At 33.4% G+C, this 23,257-nt stretch overlaps 4 protein-coding genes across 4 annotated transcripts; 2 read left to right on the plus strand and 2 right to left on the minus strand.

Moving 5' to 3' along the window:
- Positions 1-1,309: 1,309 nt before the first annotated feature.
- Positions 1,310-5,344, minus strand: LOC108573404 (sodium-coupled monocarboxylate transporter 1-like). Its single transcript, XM_017935846.1, is given in 14 exon segments — positions 1,310-1,363; positions 1,476-1,656; positions 1,746-1,859; positions 1,928-2,016; positions 2,465-2,551; positions 2,612-2,798; positions 2,874-2,983; positions 3,224-3,332; positions 3,462-3,602; positions 3,687-3,924; positions 4,004-4,055; positions 4,130-4,344; positions 4,544-4,857; positions 5,083-5,344. Coding segments are annotated over 13 exon segments (1,824 nt in total). The 5' UTR covers positions 4,791-4,857; positions 5,083-5,344.
- Positions 5,345-5,820: 476 nt separating this feature from the next.
- Positions 5,821-7,192, minus strand: LOC108573455 (proteasome subunit beta type-6). Its single transcript, XM_017935909.1, has 5 exons — positions 7,042-7,192; positions 6,668-6,735; positions 6,456-6,587; positions 6,083-6,357; positions 5,821-6,002 (listed from the first exon to the last, which is right to left on the minus strand). The coding sequence occupies exons 1-5, from the start codon at positions 7,135-7,137 to the stop codon at positions 5,875-5,877; spliced, it is 699 nt and encodes a 232-aa protein (XP_017791398.1). The 5' UTR covers positions 7,138-7,192; the 3' UTR covers positions 5,821-5,874.
- Positions 7,193-8,072: 880 nt separating this feature from the next.
- On the plus strand, positions 8,073-13,690 carry LOC108573450 (rapamycin-insensitive companion of mTOR). The gene is made up of 9 exons (XM_017935904.1): positions 8,073-8,133; positions 8,208-8,255; positions 8,611-8,767; positions 8,843-12,037; positions 12,103-12,232; positions 12,302-12,672; positions 12,788-12,890; positions 12,974-13,081; positions 13,163-13,690. The coding sequence occupies exons 1-9, from the start codon at positions 8,073-8,075 to the stop codon at positions 13,532-13,534; spliced, it is 4,545 nt and encodes a 1,514-aa protein (XP_017791393.1). The 3' UTR covers positions 13,535-13,690.
- Positions 13,691-21,000: 7,310 nt separating this feature from the next.
- On the plus strand, positions 21,001-22,346 carry LOC108573461 (probable GDP-L-fucose synthase). The gene is made up of 6 exons (XM_017935916.1): positions 21,001-21,137; positions 21,210-21,324; positions 21,399-21,527; positions 21,608-21,821; positions 21,897-22,034; positions 22,111-22,346. The coding sequence occupies exons 1-6, from the start codon at positions 21,001-21,003 to the stop codon at positions 22,344-22,346; spliced, it is 969 nt and encodes a 322-aa protein (XP_017791405.1).
- Positions 22,347-23,257: the final 911 nt, after the last annotated feature.

Here is a 23,257-nt window from a genome sequence, read left to right on the forward strand (position 1 = left end):
CGAAGGCAATGCTGTTGATAGAACATTTGATACGTTGTTAATAAAATAGGAATTTATAGAAACGTACGACAGTCGTGCAGTTTGTCATCCTCCGCAAGTACAAAATATTAGACTTAACCGTGTCTGAATTATCATTTCTGTACAATTTTCTACATGTAAAAACGTAATACCATACGATCGATCTGTCCAGACAGACATACATACTTACACTTTCCAGTCACAGTTTATATGATGTTAGTGATCTAAATCCCATGTGTAATCTAATGCTCAATCTTAAATAAATACAAACTGCACGAGTTACAAAACGATCGCGAATGTTTCTACAGTCAATTAAAGTGATCTTAATTTGTTATAATGATATCTGTATTGTAAAAAAAGAACGTAATAATAGTAATAGCAATATATTGAACATCATAATGCGCAGTAACATGAAGAAACCGCTGTTTGCATTCCTTTCAGCTTAACGAGTATTATATTTATTTCGAAGAAGAATATTATCCTTTTTGTTTAATTTGTTCGTTCTGTATCGATAGAGAAGTGAAATGGACGTTTTAATCTTGATTTTTATTTCGCGCGCGTATCTGTATTTCGAAAGGATCAATGATAATTAAGGGGAAGAGATCATGGTTTTAATATATCGTTTCTATTTAATAAGTAAAATCTAGTTAATAACTTATTATTTTATGATTGTTCCTTAAACTCTTATAAGGTATGTTTCACGTTATTCGAAGATCTTGTTGCTTTTTTCTTTTTTTATACAATGAAAAATGGAACCAAAAGACGTATTTCGAAAAATTTAATTGTTTTCGTGTTTTTTTTTTACATTTCGAACACTATATGTTTTACAGTGAGGATAAAGATTTCATTAAAAGTATTACTAGGGTAATATTAGAATACTAATACGCATATATTATCTTTGTACATTTCCGTTAATGTTGAAATATACGTATGAAATACACTATATCTATGGGTAAGTGTAAAAAAAAAAAGATCGTACTGATGTTTTTATTTCTTCTTCGTATCTTCTGCTATTACCAAACAATTCTTACCATTTTCGTGCCGCTACGAATTATACGGACGTAAGTTCGTGCTCCTCCTGTCCTCCCGGCATCTCAGCACATCCAAACTCTAAACACGAGTCATTTTGTACTTTATTTTCTCCATTGGTATAACTTATTTTAGGCTCAACCCTCTTAATTTGATATTTCAGCTTGTCAACCAAACACTTCATCTTGTACAGTTTGCCGACCCTTAATTCGATCAATGTGGATCACGATCATCAGTCAAGGTCATATTAATGTAACACGCTTTAAGCTGTAGTCTCTTCTCTGGTTCTATGTACTTCCATTTCTAAGTTTCCACTCTATATAAAATAATACACATGTCGCTAATGCAAGTTATATCAATTTTAGTTGTATAAAAATTTATCAAAAATAGCTGGTTAAAAAAATGTTTTATAATTAAACATTGCTTGCCTCCTGCTGAGTCTCCTTGTTTTTCAACAGTTTTCGTATGAAAGGGGCCAACAACATTGGATCTAATTTTTCAACATCTTCAGACGTAATACGACTCACAACCAGGCCTATACTCATCGTCACTAATGCACCAGTGAGAGTGTACCAAAGATAACTGAGACGGTACAGTGTTAGAGGTTCTCTGAAAATGTAATTAGAAAATATATCGAGTATAGTAATTATTTTCATTTATCATCTATACACGAACTTTCTTAGAAATTGAATTCTTACGGAAGAAAATCATCATTGTCCAAAATATTATCTGGAGGCTCGAGTAACATCAAGTTTTCCACTTGCGGAAAAGAGTAGTAGCAGCCTTCCGTGCTGACTGGTTTCTCGTCAAACCTATCGAAACATTTTTAAGTATACGTATTGTTAAAAGAAAGAGATCAGAAATACCTTAAAATTCTCACTTTATTCTTCCACTGGCAATGGCTGCCTCTGCTGAAAGACTGAACCAACCCATAAAACCCAAACCAGCAAGACCACCTATCAGAGCACCCTGTATTTTTCATAAAATCGTAATATCTGTATTCATATTGTTGCAATATCGTTATCGTATTATTAGATTGGTCCATATGTTCGTGCTGATAATAAAAAGATTTTTGTTCAAAAACCACAAGTGCCAGGTTAACAAAAATTCGCTTTATGAGTTAAGTAAAATTTGACAAAATGGCTGTTCAGGATCTTGAACGGAAAGTTCTCCAGCATCCATTTTTCGTTCTCTCCAAAATACTCTAAATCGAATTTCCTTCCACAATGACTCGTGGAATTGGGAAATTGGCTCGAAGATTGTTTCGCGTCAAAAACCGTGGAATTCTTCAAACGAGGAATCCAAAAACTATCAGAACGTTGGAAAGAAATTGTGAATAATGGTGGAGAATACGTCGTTGATTAATTCGGAAAAACTGCAACGAACTTATGGACCAACCTGATAAATTGTAGCCTACCTTAGCGTTTACCCAGGGCAACAATATTCCCATGCTGAAAATACCGAGTGATGGTCCGCTAGTAATGGACGCCAGATTCGTAGACAACTAAAATACACATGTTCTCTGATAAATGTTCCTTTGAATGAAATCTCTGTACATTTATACCTGTAATACGTGAGATCCTGTTTTCTCGACAACGAACACAAGTGCCACGCAGATGACCCCGAGTATAACTACAGTGAGTTTTAATAAAATATCCGTAACTTTGGGAGAGAAGGGTGTTTTCTTGAATGGTTTAATGAAATCTTCTAACACCACCGCGGCCATAGAGTTTAAACCAGTGGACAAAGAACTGGAATATGAAAACAGACGAATTGGATTCTTTCTCTAACGCGTAGTCGTGTGTGTGAAAAGAAGAGAAAGATACCTCAGTGCTGCGCTAAATACTCCGGCGACAAAGAGGCCGGGAAGTCCCGGAAATTCTCTTAATATGTTCATAACAAGTAGCGGTAGCAATTGATCCTTCGCGCCTGCTAACTGTGTGAAAAGTGTATCTTTTTTTGAAAAATATTAAACTGACTGTTGAAAGTAAAAGATATAAAACAAGCTATTGTAATATTTATACTGTAATAAAAATTGTAAAATATCCAATAGAATGTGAAAAAAAAAACACGGCAGAGAAGTAAGTGATGTATATTTGAATATATGAAATCTTTCTATTACTTCCAGTTCACGCTATATCGTGAAATCAGGCTATCAGGGAAGTCTAATCATTACCTTTGTCGTAAGTGGATCACATACATGATACCAAGCATATATTAACATTCCCGCGTATCCACATATTCCTAGTAAAATTAGCACACCGACTGTGAAACACCAGAGCGCTCTGAAACATTTTAGATTCAACTAAGTTTCAATATTTTATATTCTTACAAATTTCTCTGTTAAATTGTCCAACACGCTATTTCGAAATTTTTATTTTACTAATAATGAAACTTGGAAATTATTGATATACCTTCTAGCTGATTGTAACGTGGGTAATGCAAGATATCGTTGTATCATATTTTGATTGATACCCGATACTTGCAACCAATGAATGCAACCACCCACCACGAGGGACCAGATCGTGTGTCTTGTGAGAGGATTGCAATCTGTCCTATTCAACAATTCGTGTAATTCAACAATTGTGTTAACATATTATCTATCTGATTTTGTTTAATAATGACATTGTAATGCTCACGTGGGTAATTCCAGCCTTCCAGATTCTAGATTTCTTCTTATCACTAAGGACAATCCACCCACATCGGATGTTCCCTTGATAACGATTAGTACCATAGAACCGAACATTATAAAGGTCTGAATAAAATCAGTCCATACTACTGCTCGTATACCACCCTAATTCGTAAAATGTAAATTACTTCACGTGTTGCACACGATACATACGAACGGAGTAACTACATGCACATTCACCCCGGTAACTGTAAATATACATTATTCTATAAGTTAATTTTATGCAATGGTGATTTTATTAATTATTATTCGGTATGCATTCGATACCTTGGTTAAAAGCCAACGCTGGTACGTATATAACAATAGGAAGCCATGTCATCTAAAACAAGTGTTTCTCTTTTTATGAACGATTTCAATGAATTAATTGGAATTGTATTGATCAATGGAACTCACGATACTGATCGAGAAAAGCACCGATCCTAATAATCTGATCTTTTTATCGAAACGTCTTTCGAGGTATTCGTAGGTGCTTGTGAGTTTGAGTTCGTGAAAAATCGGCAAGTAGATACTAGACATTAGAAAACCAACGATGATCACTCCGATACCGATAAAAAGATAGCTGGTACCGTGTACGTAAACTTCCGTCGGTGTACCCAATAATGAAATACCTATTATTATAACAGTGATTCATAATTATTTATGATAAATCATTTAATTGGAAATTTAATTTTTCAAAATACCAATCTTTATAATAAGATCAGGGTTTCTTTTTATAATAAGCAGAAGATAGTTTTTAATATTAATATTGAATATTACGAATTCAGTGGAAATACTACTGATAACAGAAATTTATAAGTGAAATCCTACCCGATATGAAACTGGCTATAAGACTCAGACTGACAGGGAATGTTTTCATGTTTCTACCACCCACGAGGTACTCATCTACTCCCGACGATTTCTTGATAAAACCAAAGTAAATGCCCACGGAACCACAAGAAGCCAACATAAACGTGAAAACTGTATAATCCCATACGCCAAAACTTCGCATCATTTCACCGACTTCCTGGACGGACCAGTTCGGCTGACTTTCCTCCATGCTACCCTCCACGGTCATTTTGTTGCAAAATGGAATTTTGTAATTGTTGCAACGCCTTCAGGCGTTTCGAATTACAAGATAAGTCCTTCCAAGAATGAATAAATAATACATTCTTTAAAATGCACGGAGGTGTTTGTAATAAAAGTGAAAAGTAAATTATGATATTCTTACAAGTATACATATTTAAAAATAGATAGGAAGAAAAATTAAAGCAATTTATAATGTAACATAAAATTTTAAAAATGTTAGATAAAGAATGTTTATTGATATTTTTATATTTCTAATAGCAGTAATTATAAATAGTGCTTACCGTAATTTTTGTGCTTGATAATTGTTTTGTCCATTAAAATAAATTTACTAGAAACAGCCGCGTACCTGTGAACTTCCGCTATTTCCAGTCATTTGCGACCAGTGAGTTAAAATTAACACGGAAATAAGTGACCAAATGTAAATGTTTTACACACACGATGTGACACTTGAGAGAAAAAAGATATAATTCTGTTTACATTAAACTGGATGATAAATTATTTGGAATATGTAACACGTAGGTTGATGTAATGTATGGTGTGGAAGGCTGCAATGGGTATCACGGAAGACCGACTACAACTAGTGTGACAGTTCATCTGAAAAGAGCCAAAAGCTCGAAGCGGCTCGATGCGATTGCACACATCACGATTGTGCCATTGTGACAATTTTCTCATTAAACCGACAATGGACATTAAGTACGAAGTTAAAACGGCCGGGTATATACCGGAGTGAATCGTAAGTGGATAATACGACCTAAATATGGTAGTAGTTGTGTAGATGTGTTTGATCACATTGACGGTCGCGTTTCAACCAAGTTCCTGGATGATTTTTGGGTGTCAAAGAATTAACGGCTATTAGGAAGTATTATAACTCTTAACACGATACTTATTGAATTTGCTTCACATATACTCATACAAAGCATTATTTTTGGTATTAGATACGATTGTAAAGAAATAAAAAATAAATTTTTTTATTTTAATTTAATTAAGAAACAAGACATAATTGATACAAGAGTTTTGGAAATACATAATAAAGTTTGGATAAACGTTTTGTTTAAATCTAGTTCTTATGATTTTCACCCCTCATAGAATCGTGGTAATTCATTGCCCAGTATAACTTTTCTTTCAATTCCTTTTTCCGTGATAATGCCAGTTCGAATAACACCACCGCTGCTACCGTCACGGGACATTGCCAATGCTAATGCTGTAACGATAAAGAAGTATCATCAGTATCAAACTACTAGAAAATCATATTGTAGTAATCAAAGTATGTTAAGTGCTTACTGTGTTCAATTAGTTTAACACATTCATCCTTTGTCATGTTTGGCTTGTACTGTGAATCCATGTAACCATACACATAGGTTGAACCAGATCCTCCAATGGAAATTGGTTGACGTATACACATACCACCTAGGGGAACACTATAAACTTGACCTCCTTTACGGCTATCCCATCCTGCTATTAAGAATCCTGCCATTAAGGAATCCCTATAGTTGTAACATAATTCACGGAACACATTTGCTGCTGTTTCTACTAGGGGCTCTATGCCCAACTCCATTCTATAAGAATAAAATACAAACAGTGGAATTATGTCTTTCATGATTTAATGATCTACCTTTATAATAATATTACCTATACATGCATATATTATACTTACTTGTGCAAACTCAAATGATAAGCAACTATATCAGAAATGGCTTGAGTATCAGCTGCAGAACCAGAGCGACAGCAATAAATGTAATCTGTGATTTTAGTTAACTTATCAGCAAAACGATTGGAAATGTAAGATCTAAAAGAATATTAATTGTTTCTGTGATTATTATTGTATTACTAAATTTGTAATGTTCAGTTTTAAGTAATATGTCATACCCAGTAGTTGCTCTAGAATCTGCTCCAATTACTACACCTCCATCAAATTCACAGGCTATGATAGATGTCTAATTAATAAAATGATTTCAATAGATTAGTAATTGATACATCAATTTATAAAATTATTAAATAAACGTGATTTGATATTAAAGTATAAGCAAAGGTATACATACTTTTAGAAATTACAAAATTTGTATTGTATACAATAGGATAATTAAAATTACTAATATATGTTATCAATGTAAGATCATAAACGTATATATGTACAGTAAAAGAAGTTTATTTTATTTGGAATTTTCGTTCAAGATATTTCATAGTTTGCATTGTCATTCTAACCTTACATCATGTTAATGTCAAAATTTATCGAAACTTACTCCTGTACTTTGCTCTGAACTAAGCCATTCTGGAACTAAAGAATCAGTAACTGAACCTAAATTAGGTTGAATTAAATTATCCACCATATGTGCCATTATTAATAAATTTTAATAAAAGAGTCCTTTAGTCGACTGTTGAATGTTGAATGCTACTTCGCGACTACAGTGTGTCCATCTAGCATGATTAGAGTGTGATGAGTTTTGCTACTAAACATAATTAATAAATATAAATAATTTTATAATTCTAATAAAATAATAAATAAACATTACAATCATAATAAATAATAATAATAATAATAAATTTTACTTTACTCTTACTTTCTACGTTTTAATAAATCTTTTACGACTTATCCTATTTTTGCGCCGTATATAACATTTCTTTAATATAGATCAAATTATTTTTTTTTTTTAAAGTAAAATAACATTTTTTATTTTATTTTTTTCAACAATGATATTTGTACATGAATATTACATAATCAATAAAGTATAAAGAATTTTCAGTTGATCGAAGTAACTATACAAAAAGACATAAGTATAAAACATTGTTGTTTCGAAATTTCAATCTTCTGAACACTGACTAGTCTAGACCAGTCAAGCATGTCATACAGCGTATTTTGCTTGTACATTCACATAGTAGAAAATATATTACAGTTTCAAAAATAAAGTAGAAAATATACGGAGTTGTATTCGCTATAAAATATCTTTTGAAAAATAAAGTAATAAGAAACGCATAGATTTTAAGATTTAACGGAAAATTAGAGGAAAACTACATTCTCTCTCGTTGATTGCATGTCTACCGTGACTCTTGCAACTTTCTCAGGTACCAACAAATTTCCCGAAGAGTGCGGTACGTTGAGTGCAACGTTCTCATGTAACACTTGACTCGTATTACACTTGATTTATCAGTAGTGCATTTATAGTGCTTCGGGCTTTGGGTTAACAGTGAGAATGACATATACTACGCAAAAGACTCGTAGTAACAATCGGACAAAAAGTGTTGATTGTGATCGTGGGTAGCAGCCGGTAAAGAAATGGCAATTTCTAGTTGGATGATTTGGGGTAGGAGTCTTCGTACGAGCAGATCTCATCGAAGTACGTTGAACATTGGCTGTCAATTTCTTTATTTCGAAACTACGTCGTTTCCTATTTATGTGTTCTTTTTATAGGTCGTCAAGACAGTGAAGACAGCTGCGTGCAACTCGATCTGTCAAGAGGTTAGTAACCTAACCTGTAATATGCAACTTTGTACCCATAGTACTTTGATAACACGACTAACTCACATCAGTTTACGGTTATATATGCTTGTTTATATTTAATTTGCGTCTTACGATGTAATAGATGTTTTTTGTAAAATAGACAAAACAAAAACTTTTGAAATAAGAAATCTTTAATGAAAAATATAGAATTACATGTAATGTTAATGTTTATAACTTTGTCAATATAGCAATAAACGAATTTTTAATTATATCCCCATCATAAACTATACGGAAATATTGATTTATTGCAATTTCATCCAAAAACTAACTATTTATATTCTAGGTCAATACTAAAAATTGATTTATTTTGTAGGATTGAAAGAAAATGTAAAAGAAGTTTTGACCAATCTTTGCCAACGTGAAAATGTTCCAAGCATAAAAAAATTAGCGTATCTTAATGCCATTGTTAAGTTAATTAGTGAAAATGATTCACCAGACTATGGATATTCCACCAATGATGTATTTTGCTGGTAAGAACTAAAGAACATTACTACAAACAAGGTATAAATATTTTATAGTACTTTATTTATGTGTTGATTTTATAGTTTACGGATGGGACTTGTCCATGAAGCAACACAAGTTCGTGCAGCTGCACTACGTGCTGTACGATATATGCTCAAGAAAGAACAAGATGTTATTGCAATTAATAAATTACAATATCCATATTTTGTGGCTCGTAGCATGGATGTTAATTTACGAAGTGAAATGGAAAGAATGCAAGCTCTTAGACTTGTTAGAAGGATTTTAGTATTAGCTCCAAAACATTTTAGTCCTGTTTTAGCAAGATCTCTAATTAGCTTAACAAATGGAGGAGTTGAAGAAAAAGATGGAGCATTTAGAGCATTTTTAGCAATTCTTTGTGAGCTGGGTGTTTTAAATTCAAATTTGTTAATCAGTTGTGGAGGAATTGGTGCCCTTGCAAGAGCTGCTATGACTGGACAAAGCCCTGCTATAATTGAATCTGTTGTAGGAGTTTTGTTAAAATTATTAAATACTCCTGATACTAGGAGTAGTGTTTCTCTTTTATGTTTTGCAGCTCCTTATTGTGAGCTTCATTCACTAAATATAGATAGAACAAAAGAAGAACGAGAAAGATTTGCAGCAAGCAAACTAGCATTACTAAGTATATTGAGATCTTATTCTGGAGTTTTACATTTTTGTAGACCTGATGATAATTCAGGGTTGAAAGCTATAGCAGATATGTTATATGTTGAACAACTTGAAGTAAGAGCTGCTGTTTTAGAATTACTTTATGAATTGTTGGATTTACCCTTACCTACTTGGACAGATGAACCTGATGTTGCTCTAGCAGCAGTAGATCCTAGTAGAGCACATGATTCTTGGAAATTGTCAGAAGGTTTTGTTGCAGCTGAAGGAAAATATATTTTACCATCCTTATCATCGCGCTGTCCAAATATTACAGAAATACATTTAGCATTACTAGTTTATGCTTTATTGGAATGTGGTCTACATCGAGCTTTAGCAGAAACTATTGTTTCCACTGATACTTTTATTTCTGTACGTGCAGCTGTTCTATTGGGTGCATTATTACATCTTGCACATTCTCTTTTGCCTTCTGAAGTATGTGATCTTACTCCTCCCTTACCAAATTTACTGGAACATGCAAGTGCTGGAAAGCATCAAGCTTTAGCAGCTGTTACGATTTTGGAACGAATGCACACTATGATGCGACGAAGACCGGCACCTGCAAGCCTATTTCTCGATAAACTTTTACAAGCTGGTACTTGGTTAAGGCCAACATTACCAAGGCGTCAACGAACATCTAGTAGACACTGGTTACGTAGAGAATCACCGACTACGCCTCTTTTGAAAGATGCTCAAGTACTCAGTAGTAAAGACGCTCTTGCTTGGAATTGGCCAGTTGTACGATCTATATTACGCTCACGGGAAGATACAGTACGAATACTCCATGATTCTGATCACAGATTATTTATGAAAAGACTTATACGTTATTTTAAACCATGTTCAAATGGATACAGTAGAGTGGAATTAGCAACGAACGCCAATTTAGCACGAGAAGCAACATTAGCTGGTTGTGATTTATTGAATTGTTTGCTGGAAATTCATGAACCTGAAAGTACAAAATTATTATTTGAATTAATCGGAGAAATTGCTGAGCAAATAACTAGCATCCAAACAGCTCAATCTGCTCACGAGTGTTTATTTTCGCCTCGTCATATGTCTACCACTTGTTGTCAAAAGTATTTCCTCTTTCTTGGCCAGTTGAGCCATTCAGCGAAAGGGACTAGGATTCTAAAGGAATTTCATTTATTAGGAAAGTTGCAAGACTTGGCTTTAGCTACTAATCATGACTGTTATGTTAAACTTATAATATCAAGCTTAGATTATTCTAGGGATGGACCTAATAGGAAAGTATTGACTAAGATTATTACAGAAGCAACATTAGACAGTACACGTCTATATGCGACACAGTTCCTTCGATTGATACTCAGAGCCAGAATGGCTGATGCCTATCGTTGGGCAATATTATTATTGTCGGATCGGCTCTCAGATTCTAATAAAACTATAGCGCTAACTGCATTAGAGGCATTACACGAAGCTTGCGAAGAACCAGAATATTTAGAAGCTTTATTGCAACAAGGAGCTCAGTCTCGAGATTGGGATAAATGGTTGGAAGAATTAGGTGATAAAGGTTACTTACTTAAAATTCGACTATACTCTCTTAGTCAAAGTTTTACAACACTTTCTTCGCCCGCGGAAGAATTGGAAAAGTGGATCAACCCAGGAGGTTTTGCAGAGAGATATGTTGGTTTAATAGAGGGAGAAATACACGATTCTTTAACACGTCGTCAAAGAAACGAAACAGGAAGTTATTATAGAAGAACAAGTAATGTTCCCATGACACCTCATAATATTTTTATTCTTCCACATTTAATAGGCCAATTGGCACAGCACGATCTAGGTGCGCAGCTATTGTTACGTAGAAATGTGATTCAACGTTTTGCTCGAGTCGTTCAACGATTTAGACTAGAATTCGGTAATAGAGATTCAGAATCTAATTCAAGATGTACTAAAACTAATCGTTCTGTGGTTGACGATGCTTATGCCATGTCCGAGGAATCTGGTACAGACGAGACAGTAGAATCTAATAGATTAGAGACAATAATGGATTCAGAAACTGTAGAGGGTGTTGATATATGTTGTCCACAAAAGGTGGACTCCTTAGTCGATATTCGTCGAAAAACAAGTTTAGACGATTCCAGACGTACTACTCCAGAAAAAAGTTGGAGGTTGGAACCTGAATCTCGAGACGATCAAGTTGCGAATTTAAATAAAAGAATCTTAAAAATGAAGTCTGCACTGTGGGTGCTTGGCCATGCAGGAACTTCGGCAGCAGGAGTAGAACAATTGAATCATTTAGGAATTATAGAATTGATAGCTTCCATAGCAGAAACGTGTTCGTATTACGTAGTGCGTGCAACGGCTATGTATGCCCTTAGTCTCATCGGTACAACTCGTGCAGGTGCAGATGCACTATCGTCTTTCGAGTGGCCATGTGTTAGACATAGACGCGGAGATCACTGGCCGGTTGTTTCTCCTACGAGTAGATATCCAGCGCCAAGTCCAATTCCTATACAACGACATCATCGGAGTCTCAGCGATGGCAAACCAGAGTTACCTGAACCAGTAGCTCGAAGAACTAGAAATCGATCTGAAAGTGCAGCTACAGATCTTGAAGCTAGGCGCTACGCTCTACCGTAAGAATATTCTAAGTAATTTTACATTAATTAATAATATTTTCTACAATTGTGTGTCGTTTCAGAGAAAGAGGGGAAACACCAAGCCCTATTTCAAGTATTCAAAGATTAAGCCAACAAGATGCTGAGGGGTATGCAAGGCTTCGTAGTTTACAACGTCATCGGAGACCAAGTTATTCCCAAAGTAGTTTAGAGGTAAAAGTGTTTGAAAATTGATTACCTGCTTCGTGAAACATTCGATTAAATGGGTGTATTTTATTTTAGATGTATAGTTTAGATGGTCGACTTTCGTTGCAAAGCTTATCCGAATTTGATTCATCTCGCAACTGGATTGCGGAACATGTACTCGTTCCAACACCCCCACCCCCTGAAGATAATAACGATAATTTATTTTACATGGGTATTGCCCTTCCAAAGAGACTTATAACTATTTTTCCGGAACCACCATACTTGTCAATTCCGACTATAACGCTGGACGATGCACCTAAGTCTGATATAGAAACGACAGAAGTAGATGAGGAATCTTGCTCTGAGAGTGACGTAGATGCAGAACATTATCGTATATGTTTAGTATGTTATCACGGTAAAAGTAGCAGCAAAGATTCGATTCCAGAAAAAGACTTAAAGTTACAGAGGTAACATTAATTAATTGTAGTGTTATTTGAAATGGTACACCGTAAATAGATACGTTGATTTTTATAGTAAAATGAATTAACATTAACTTTAATAATGTTTATATTATTCGAATAGGAAAATTCTTAGACATGTACAACGCTTGGCAAATCCTGTATGGTACCGAAACAGTCGTCAAACTTTGCTTAGATTAAGACAGTTACACGCGGGAGTGTTTCAGGTACACATTTAAATTCAGTTTTAAAAGTAAGAGGCAGCATATATTTATAATTTATTTATATATTACCTTGCTTTATATTATAGGATATTTGTTTATTTTCGGATGTAGCTGCCCATTTAGGTAATAATACTTATAGAATGCCAGCACGCCGATTTTTACAAGAATTATTCCTAGATTCCACCTTTGAAGCAGTAAGTTTATACAGAAAAATTGAGTAATGATTTAAATTATGATATGTAGAAAAAATTTTTAATTCTAATATTATAACGCAGCTCTCCGCGGAAGCAGTTAATATTCTAAAGCAAAATGATAGCAATGATGAGAAATTATTGCGATCTCCCATTTCCACGACGGCACTTGAACCCGATTCCCGTGTGCCTTCAGAAAGTAAGATTAACGGAAGACTTACATTTTCTGATATTCAAGTAGCACAATTGGATGTCGTCGTCGAAGAGGCGGCAGGCGATTCTTGTGTGACGCAACAATGCAATAAAACACAAGATCTTTTGCGTAAACCAGAACGACGAAGCGATGAGAAGATAATAGCTGAAATATTAAAGCCAGAAGAAAGGATACGTCTGTCAAAAAGTTCCGATAGATTGTTAAAAGTATCAGGTACAAACACTGCCATCAGCCTTGATTAGTAGTCATCGACTTCCAAACAATTGTAAATATTTTGTATTAAAATGATAACGAAGTATGAAATAAATTACACTGCCAAAATTGAATCATAATCCAATGTAACAGTACACCCACATAATTAAAATGTAACGCTTGAAAATTAAAAGATTCCCTTTCCTTGATTGATTTGCATTCTTTATAAAACAAGTTATCAGATAACACATACATGAGATAATGGTTTTCTATCTTTGCTGGCAGATGGCGGCGAACGTTTTTATTGTGTGTAAATAGTTAAAATTGCATTTTGACTTGTCGGTTCGGAATGCATATTTTGTAAGCGATGTGGATCCTGGATGTTAATGAAATATTTGTTTGTATTTCATTTTTTACATGTAAGTTACAAAAGTATTGTTAGTCGTCAATGTTACCAAATGATTACGAAAATATGATGTATGTAATATTGCAAGGACAGTTTTATGAGTGTAATGTTTTTAATTTGACTAAAATATTGTTACTGTATCATTTTACAGCACTGTATATTATTATTTAAAATGATTGAAAATATATATTTTATCTAACTCTCGGAGTATGGAATGCGGAATCCGGTGACCAGGTTTATTGTGACCTATGCTAAAAGCTTGCTAATATTATATGTACCGAATAGGTTACCGTTCTTTATATGTTTGAATTTTACGTTATATACACCTAATTGTTTCTCATAAATGCTATTGCTACGAGTATTACTATAAGTAATAAAATACAGGATAATAAGGTTGCAAATTATAAGTAAATGATATTTATTGTATATTTGTTTCATTATATCTATTACGTAAAATTGTTTGGTTAAATACAGAGTGCATATTACAAATATATGTTTTATATTTATCACGAATTATCCTAAATTTGTTGTCTTTTCCAATGCAAATGTAGCACCTGGAATGTTTTATTTTTGAATACACATCACAGGTGCTCCAGAGTTCACTTACCATTTTCGTATCGCTTCCAACGTTACCGATTCAGCGAATTCTATATTTCTAAATGTATAATATGTACTTAAGTATGTATACATATAGTTACTTATGTTGGGTTAAACTTTGGAATTTTTCAATTTTTTATTATTCGATTTTTATTATTATTTAAATATTATTTAAAGAATGAATGTTTCACAAAAGGAAATAGGTGTGGTGTGTAAGAGACAAACGAATAGACTGCAAAATGCTGAAAAACAATGCTGGTATTTGTAGCTTTTTGTAAAATAAATTTTGTACAGTTATCCTACAATAAATAATTACATTTCTTCAATATTCCTGGTGTTCAAATTCTTTCCCTGATTTCTGTGGTGTACTGGAAGATGCATCTGTAATTCATACGAAAAGAATATTAATTCTCAAATGTTAAATAAATGTTATAAAAATTTTCTGACTGATCCACTGAATTCAATGTAAAATTAATATATTAAGCTGTTTTATTAAATTAAAGCATAAAATAATTTTAATTAATACTTCCATTGATTATAAACTGCCACCTAAATTGTTATTTAACAAGAAACACTAATTATTCTATAAATAAAGTACTCGAAAATAAACCAGAAACTTTATTTTACTACTTACATTATGAGTAATGTTACAGCAATTAAATATTTATTATAAGTATCAATTTTAAACTGCTTACTACATGCAGTTATGCTCTAATTCACAATAACTATTATTAAAAACGAAAAATTCAAAGAATTTCTATTTTAAAAATCATCTGACTTGATAAATAATACTACATTTCTGAAGATGTGCTCGATGATATATGAGTAAGACAAGGAGAGGAATATGGATAGATAAGGATAGACATAGTACCGCGTGTTAGACAAGGAAAGAAATAGGAATAGATAAGGATAGCAATACTACCGCGTGTTAGACAAGGAAAGATATATGTTTAGACAAGGATGAAAAATTTTACAAATCGAGAGTAACGCCATCTCGTGTTTGGATCCACGAACTGCCGACTTGTTACGCGGGTCACAGAATGTGAATAGAGGTATTAGACAAGGAAAGCACTAGTGTGCGACAAGGATAGAGAGAGAAGCGTTTCCTATTGGCTGACGGGTCCCTGAGCTCCGCCAATCAGGCCCTAAGTTAAGCCGGTCGGTGAAAAATCATTAATAACTCGATAATTACGATGATTTTGTGAACTTTTAGAATTGAAGAATGAAGTGTGGACCTTCAACAACTTTCTCATATAGATTTTAATGCTCTGAAACTTTTCAATAATTAGTTATTAACAATTGTAGCAGGCGATGTCAGGAACGGTACCGCATACCGTCAAGTATCCTTCCGGTTTTTCAATAATTTTATAGCTTTCTACTAAATTCTCGTACAAATAACTATCCGTATCTGAAAGGCAACTCCTTTAGCTACATTCTCGTCTAACTTTTATTAACATATTCCGATTAGTTTAAGAGTTATTAAATATTATTTGGGAGCGTCCCTATTCATCGTACTCGGGTCAAGTGGAATCTTATAAACAATCGCGAATATTTAATAAACCACACCACTTACGGTTACGAAACTAATTGCAGAATATAGATAAAAGTCCATTCCACATTCTCCATGCTTAAAAGTGCATAATTAATCATGCATATTCGTGAAAATGACGGAAATCTATTACGCTTGAATACGAGTTTAATACTGATCCAAATAAAATTTAATAACTCATTATTTGCGAAGAATTTGTGAACTTTTAGAATTGAAGAATGAAGTGTGGGGCTTCAGCAACTTTCTCATATAGATTTTAATGCCCTAGAACCTTACAATAATTAGTTATTAACAATTGTAGCAGGCGATGTCAGGAACGGTACCGCATACCGTCAAGTATCTTTCCGGTTTTTCAATAATTTTATAGCTTTCTACTAAATTCTTGTACAAATAACTACCCGTATCTAAAAGGCAACTCCTTTAGCTACATTCTCATATAACTTTTATGAACATATTCCGTTTAGTTTAGGAGTTATTAAATATTATTTGGGAGCATCTCTATTCATCGTACTCGGGTCAAGTGGAATCTTAGAAACAATCGCGAATATTTAATAAACCACACCACTTACGGTTACGAAACTAATTGCAGAATATAGATAAAAGTCCATTCCACATGCTCCATGCTTAAAAGTGCATAATTAATCATGCATATTCGTGAAAATGACGGAAATCTATTACTCTTGAATACGACGAGTTTAATACTGATCCAAATAAAATTTAATAACTCATTATCTGCGAAGAATTTGTGAACTTTTAGAATTGAAGAATGAAGTGTGAACCTTAAGTAACTTTCTCATATAGATTTTAATGCTCTGAAACTTTTCATAGTCACGCATTAGCCTGTCCTTATCTTAGTTAACATTAACGTTTAATTTTTTACCAGAGGTACTATATTGTAACCACAGATGTCAGCACTAGGACTATTGGATGATGCTGCCAGCTAGTAGACAATTTTAGAACTAATCGTCACAGTTTATCAGCCTTGGATGATTAGTCTATTCCAGGGATCGGCAACCCCAGCTTTCTGCAAAGTTCTCATGCAACTAACTACACGCGTCTGAAAGACAATTCCTTCAGCTACATTCTTATATAATTTTATAAACAGATTCAGTTTAGTTTAGGACTTATGAAATATTATATGGGAGTGTCCCCTATTCATCGTACTCGAGTATAGAGAACTGTTACAAACAATTGCTAATATCTAATAACCCACACCACTTACGGCTGCCAGGAAAATTGCAGAACATAGATAAACGTTAATTCTACATTCTACATGCTTTAAAGTGTATAATTAGTCACGCATTAGCCTGTCCTTATCTAAGTTAACATTAACGTTTAATTTTTTACCAGAGGTACAGTATTGTAACCACAGATGTCAGTACTAGGACTATTGGATGATGCTGCCAGCTAGTAGACAATTTTAGAACTAATCGTCTCAGTTTATCAGCCTTGGACGATTAGTCTATTCCAGGGATCGGCAACCCCAGCTTTCGACAAAGTTCTCATGCAACTAACTACTCGCGTCTGAAAGACAATTCCTTCAGCTACATTCTTATATAATTTTATAAACAGATTCAGTTTAGTTTAGGACTTATGAAATATTATATGGGAGTGTCCCCTATTCATCGTACTCGAGTATAGAGAACTGTTACAAACAATTGCTAATATCTAATAACCCACACCACTTACGCATTAGCCTAAGTTAACATTAACGTTTAATTTTTTACCAGAGGTACTATATTGTAACCACAGATGTGAGTACTTGGACCATTGGATGATGCTGCCAGCTAGTAGACAATTTTAGAACTAATCGTCACAGTTTATCAGCCTTGGATGATTAGTCTATTCCAGGGATCGGCAACCCCAGCTTTCTGCAAAGTTCTCATGCAACTAACTACACGCGTCTGAAAGACAATTCCTTCAGCTACATTCTTATATAATTTTATAAACAGATTCAGTTTAGTTTAGGACTTATGAAATATTATATGGGAGTGTCCCCTATTCATCGTACTCGAGTATAGCGGACTGTTACAAACAATTGCTAATATCTAATAACCCACACCACTTACTGCTGCCAGACTAATTGCAGAACATAGATAAACGTTCATTCTACATTCTACAAGCTTTAAAGTGTATAATTAGTCACGCATTAGCCGTTCCTTATCTAAGTTAACATTAACGTTTAATTTTTTACCAGAGGTACAATATTGTAACCACAGATGTCAGCACTAGGACTATTGGATGATGCTGCCAGCTAGTAGACAATTTTAGAACTAATCGTCACAGTTTATCAGCCTTGGACGATTAGTCTATTCCAGGGATCAGCAACCCCAGCTTTCTGCAAAGTTCTCATGCAACTAACTACACGCGTCTGAAAGACAATTCCTTCAGCTACATTCTTATATAATTTTATAAACAGATTCAGTTTAGTTTAGGACTTATGAAATATTATATGGGAGTGTCCCCTATTCATCGTACTCGAGTATAGAGAACTGTTACAAACAATTGCTAATATCTAATAACCCACACCACTTACAGCTGCCAGACAAATTGCAGAACATATATAAACGTTCATTCTACATTCTACAAGCTTTAAAGTGTTTAATTAGTCACGCATTAGCCTGTCCTTATCTAAGTTAACATTAACGTTTAATTTTTTACCAGAGGTACTATATTGTAACCACAGATGTCAGCACTAGGACTATTGGATGATGCTGCCAGCTAGTAGACAATTTTAGAACTAATCGTCACAGTTTATCAGCCTTGGATGATTAGTCTATTCCAGGGATCGGCAACCCCAGCTTTCTGCAAAGTTCTCATGCAACTAACTACACGCGTCTGAAAGACAATTCCTTCAGCTACATTCTTGTATAATTTTTATAAACAGATTCAGTTTAGTTTAGGAGTTATGAAATATTATATGGGAGCGTCCCCTATTCATCGTACTCGAGTATAGCGAACTGTTACAAACAATTGCTAATATCTAATAAACCACACCACTTACGGCTACCAAACAAATTGCAGAATATAGATAAAAGTCCGTTCTACATTCTGCATACTTAAAAGTGTAAAATTAATCACGCAATTTCTATAGAAATAGCGAAAATGTGTACATTTGTATGCGACGAGTGTAATAAAAATGCAATATCTTTCAGGATTTTCAATAATTTCATAACTTTCTGTTAAATTCTCATGCAAATAGCTATATGCGTTTGAAAGGTAACTCTTTTAGCTATATTCTCATATAAGTTTTATTAACATATTCCGTCTAGTTTAAGATTTATTGAACATTCTTTGGAAGAGTATTACACCCGTGGCATTCAATCGTAACACATTTTGGTTATTTCAATAGAAATGCGTGATTAATTCTGCACTTTTAAGCATGGAGAATGTGGAATGGACTTTTATCTATATTCTGCAATTGGTTTCGTAACCGTAAGTGGTGTGGTTTATTAAATATTCGCGATTGTTTATAAGATTCCACTTGACGCGAGTACGATGAATAGGGACGCTCCCAAATAATATTCCCAAAGAATGTTAAATAACTATCAAACCACAAGGAATATGTCAATAAAAATTATATGAGAATGTAGCTAAAGGAGTTAAATTTCAGATGCATACAGTTAGTTGCATGAGAATTTAGTAGAAAGATATGAAATTATAGAAAAACCGTAAATGTATGCGGTATCGTTCCCGACATTACCTGCTAAAATTGTTAATAACTAATTATTGAAAGGTTCTAGGGCATTAAAATCTATATGAGAAAGTTGCTGAAGGTCCACACTTCATTCTTCAATTCTAAAAGTTCACAAAATCATCGTAATTATCGAGTTATTAATGATTTTTCACTGACCGGCTTAACTTAGGGCCTGATTGGCGGAGCTCAGGGACCCGCCAGCCAATAGGAAACGCTTCTCTCTCTATCCTTGTCGCACACTAGTGCTTTCCTTGTCTAATACCTCTATTCACATTCTGTGACCCGCGTAACAAGTCGGCAGTTCGTGGATCCAAACACGAGATGGCGTTACTCTCCATTTGTAAAATTTTTCATCCTTGTCTAACCCTATATCTTTCCTTGTCTAACACGTGGTAGTGTTGCTATCCTTGTCTACCGTTATTCCTTTCCTTGTCTAATACGCGGTAGTATTGTTATCCTTATCTATCCCTATTTCTTTCCTTGTCTAACACACGGTACTATTTCTATCCTCGTCTCCCCCTGTTCCTTTCCTTGTCTAACACACGGCAGTAGTACTATCGTTGTTAACCCTTATTTCTTCCTTGTCTTACTCATTTCTTTGTATTGTTGCTTTGATTTCTATGCGTTCTTGGCGATTCTCGGACTTAGTTTATTTAATTTTGCAATAGAATATTGTTTAAGTAATGAATTTTTTGCAAAAGGACGTGGTGTGAAAGGTATAAATAAATGGACTGTAAAATGCTGTGAAACAATACTGGTATATTGTAGCTTTTTGTAAAATACATTTTTACAGTTGTCTTACAATAAATAAATGCATTTCTTTAGTTTTCCTAATGTTCAAGTCCTTTTCTTCTTGATTTCTATGGCGTCCTGGAAAGTCCATCTGTAAGTCATACGAAAAGAATATTAATTTTTCCATGTTAAAGCATGCAACAATTTGATTTAATTTTTAATTATTTATTTTTATGTGATATAGTGATAATTAATAAAGTAACGTTAATTGTGAACGGGACTTATAATAGGTGAATCGGGATAGGGAAGTTTAGTATTCCCCAACAGCTACACGCATGATTTTCTACACGATCTGTATTTTAGAACATTGGACACAAAAGTATATTACGTGTTAGGGTTATCCTGTATCTTGTTTGTGACCATACTGAATTGCACTGTGACATTTGTTTTTAAGAATTTCAATTTCATTATATACCTAAGAAACAAAGAAAATCTAAATTTTTAAATTTATAATTTTTCATAGATTTTATGAAACATGTCTGTAAGTGAAAAAATTATACTTGTAACTGGTGGAACAGGACTAGTTGGGAAAGCTATACAAACTGTTGTTGAAACAAATAAAAATGAAAATGAAAAGTGGATATTTGTAGGGTCCAAAGATGCAGATTTATGGTAATTTATTATTTAAGTGTTATATGCCAATAAGGTAATTGATCTGACTAAAGTAAAATGTCATATTTTCAGTGACAAGCAGAGTACAGAGAAGCTATTTGAAAAACACAAGCCTACACATGTTATTCATTTGGCTGCTATGGTTGGTGGTCTATTCTATAATATGACACACAATTTGGATTTTTTGGTAAACAGAGATAACTTTATAGCATGTCCAATGTCATTATTCAATTGATCAAACTATGTACCATATATTTCTAGCGGCAAAATATTCACATGAATGATAATGTATTACAAACTGCTCATGAAAGTGGTGTTGTTAAAGTCATTTCTTGTCTGTCAACATGCATATTCCCTGATAAAACAACATATCCTATTGATGAAACCATGGTAATCCTATATTTGATATTAATAACTTTTAATGTCTCATTTGATTCTCATATTTCTTCTTTTATTTCTTATGTCTTTAGATTCACAATGGACCACCTCATTCATCAAATTATGGCTATAGTTATGCTAAGCGTCTTATAGATATCCAAAATAGAGGTTATTATGAACAGTATGGTAGAATTTATACTAGCATTATTCCATGTAATGTATTTGGACCAAATGATAATTTCAAACCTGATGCCAGTCATGTTATACCAGGTTTAATGAGAAGACTTTATGACATAATAAAAGATGGTATAAAATATTCCCAATAAAATTTTCATAATTATCATTTACTGTAAAGAATATTGTTGGTATTTGTTTTTTTAGGAAATACTGAAAGTAAAGAATTTACTGTGTTAGGTTCTGGAAAGCCTTTGAGACAATTTATTTACAGCATAGATTTAGCTAAGTTAATAATATGGGTATTGCAGGAGTATAAGTCTGTGGAGCCAATTATATTATCAGGTAGATAAAATGCATTAAATTAATATTGACATATATTTATTTCACGTTATTATTAAGTTATTTATTTTTGATACAGTTGATGAATCCCAGGAAGTCACAATTTCTGAAGCAGCTGAAGCAATAGCACAAGCCTTTAATTTCAAAGGAAAAGTGGTATATGATTTATCTGCAGCTGAAGGACAATATAAAAAAACAGCAAGCAACGCAAAACTTCGAAAATTTTTACCAGATTTTCAATTCACACCATTTAATCAAGCCATTAAAGAAACTGTCAATTGGTACATAGAGAATTACGATCGGGCGAGAAACTAATGTACGTTAAATAATTAAATATTCCATTTGCATTATGTTTGGCTGTGTGAAAACAAGAAACATGAGAAAATCATTATTTTAAACTTACACTGCACAATACAGTATAATATTTATAACATTAATATGCCATAATTATACATATATTTAAAAAAGCAATTGTCAAATTACAAATTGCATTTCCAATTAGTTTATGATTATATACACTTGTTAAATTAATATGCTTCATTGAAGTAATCCTGTAATATATGTAAAGACTTAACTATACATATTAAAGTGTTATTATAAACATATATTTTTGAAAAAAATATTTTTTAGATATAAAATATATTTTTGCATCGTTAATGTCCCAAAACGTTTACTCTAAGAGGAAAATCAGAGCTAAACAAGGCTACTTACTTTCAATTAAATCTATGTGAAATTATAATCTGTTTCTCCAAGGAAAAGCCTCTACTACAACAAAGCACGAGAATGATATCATTAATATTACACGAGTTTTGTTCAACTGAAGATAATTAGCAACTGTCGTGACTAAATAGATAAGTTTTTGTTAGTTATTCGCTCCATATATACGATTGACTACAATATTATCTTTCGTTTCATTGTACAAGATCAAATCTCACGCTAATCGCGTAATACATCTCGTTGCACCCCCTCGTAAAACATTCAAATGATATAAAACGAAAAGAAAGCAATCCAATTATCATACTATTGCAAAAAGAAAAAAACGTCTAAATTGAAAACTATCAGTTTCATTTTCACCAGAAATGCACATCTACAATATTGCACAACTCGACGATCTAAAGCAATGTTTATGCATCATCCTATAGAATCTGAAGAAGAAAACAACGCCAAATGTCTGAACCAGATCAAAGTTCACAAATGAAACAAACAAAGTTTCTTTCTATCTGATT

This window comes from Habropoda laboriosa, unplaced genomic scaffold, assembly GCF_001263275.1.
Source record: "Habropoda laboriosa isolate 0110345459 unplaced genomic scaffold, ASM126327v1 scaffold92, whole genome shotgun sequence".
In the NCBI taxonomy this organism is placed as follows: domain Eukaryota; kingdom Metazoa; phylum Arthropoda; class Insecta; order Hymenoptera; family Apidae; genus Habropoda; species Habropoda laboriosa.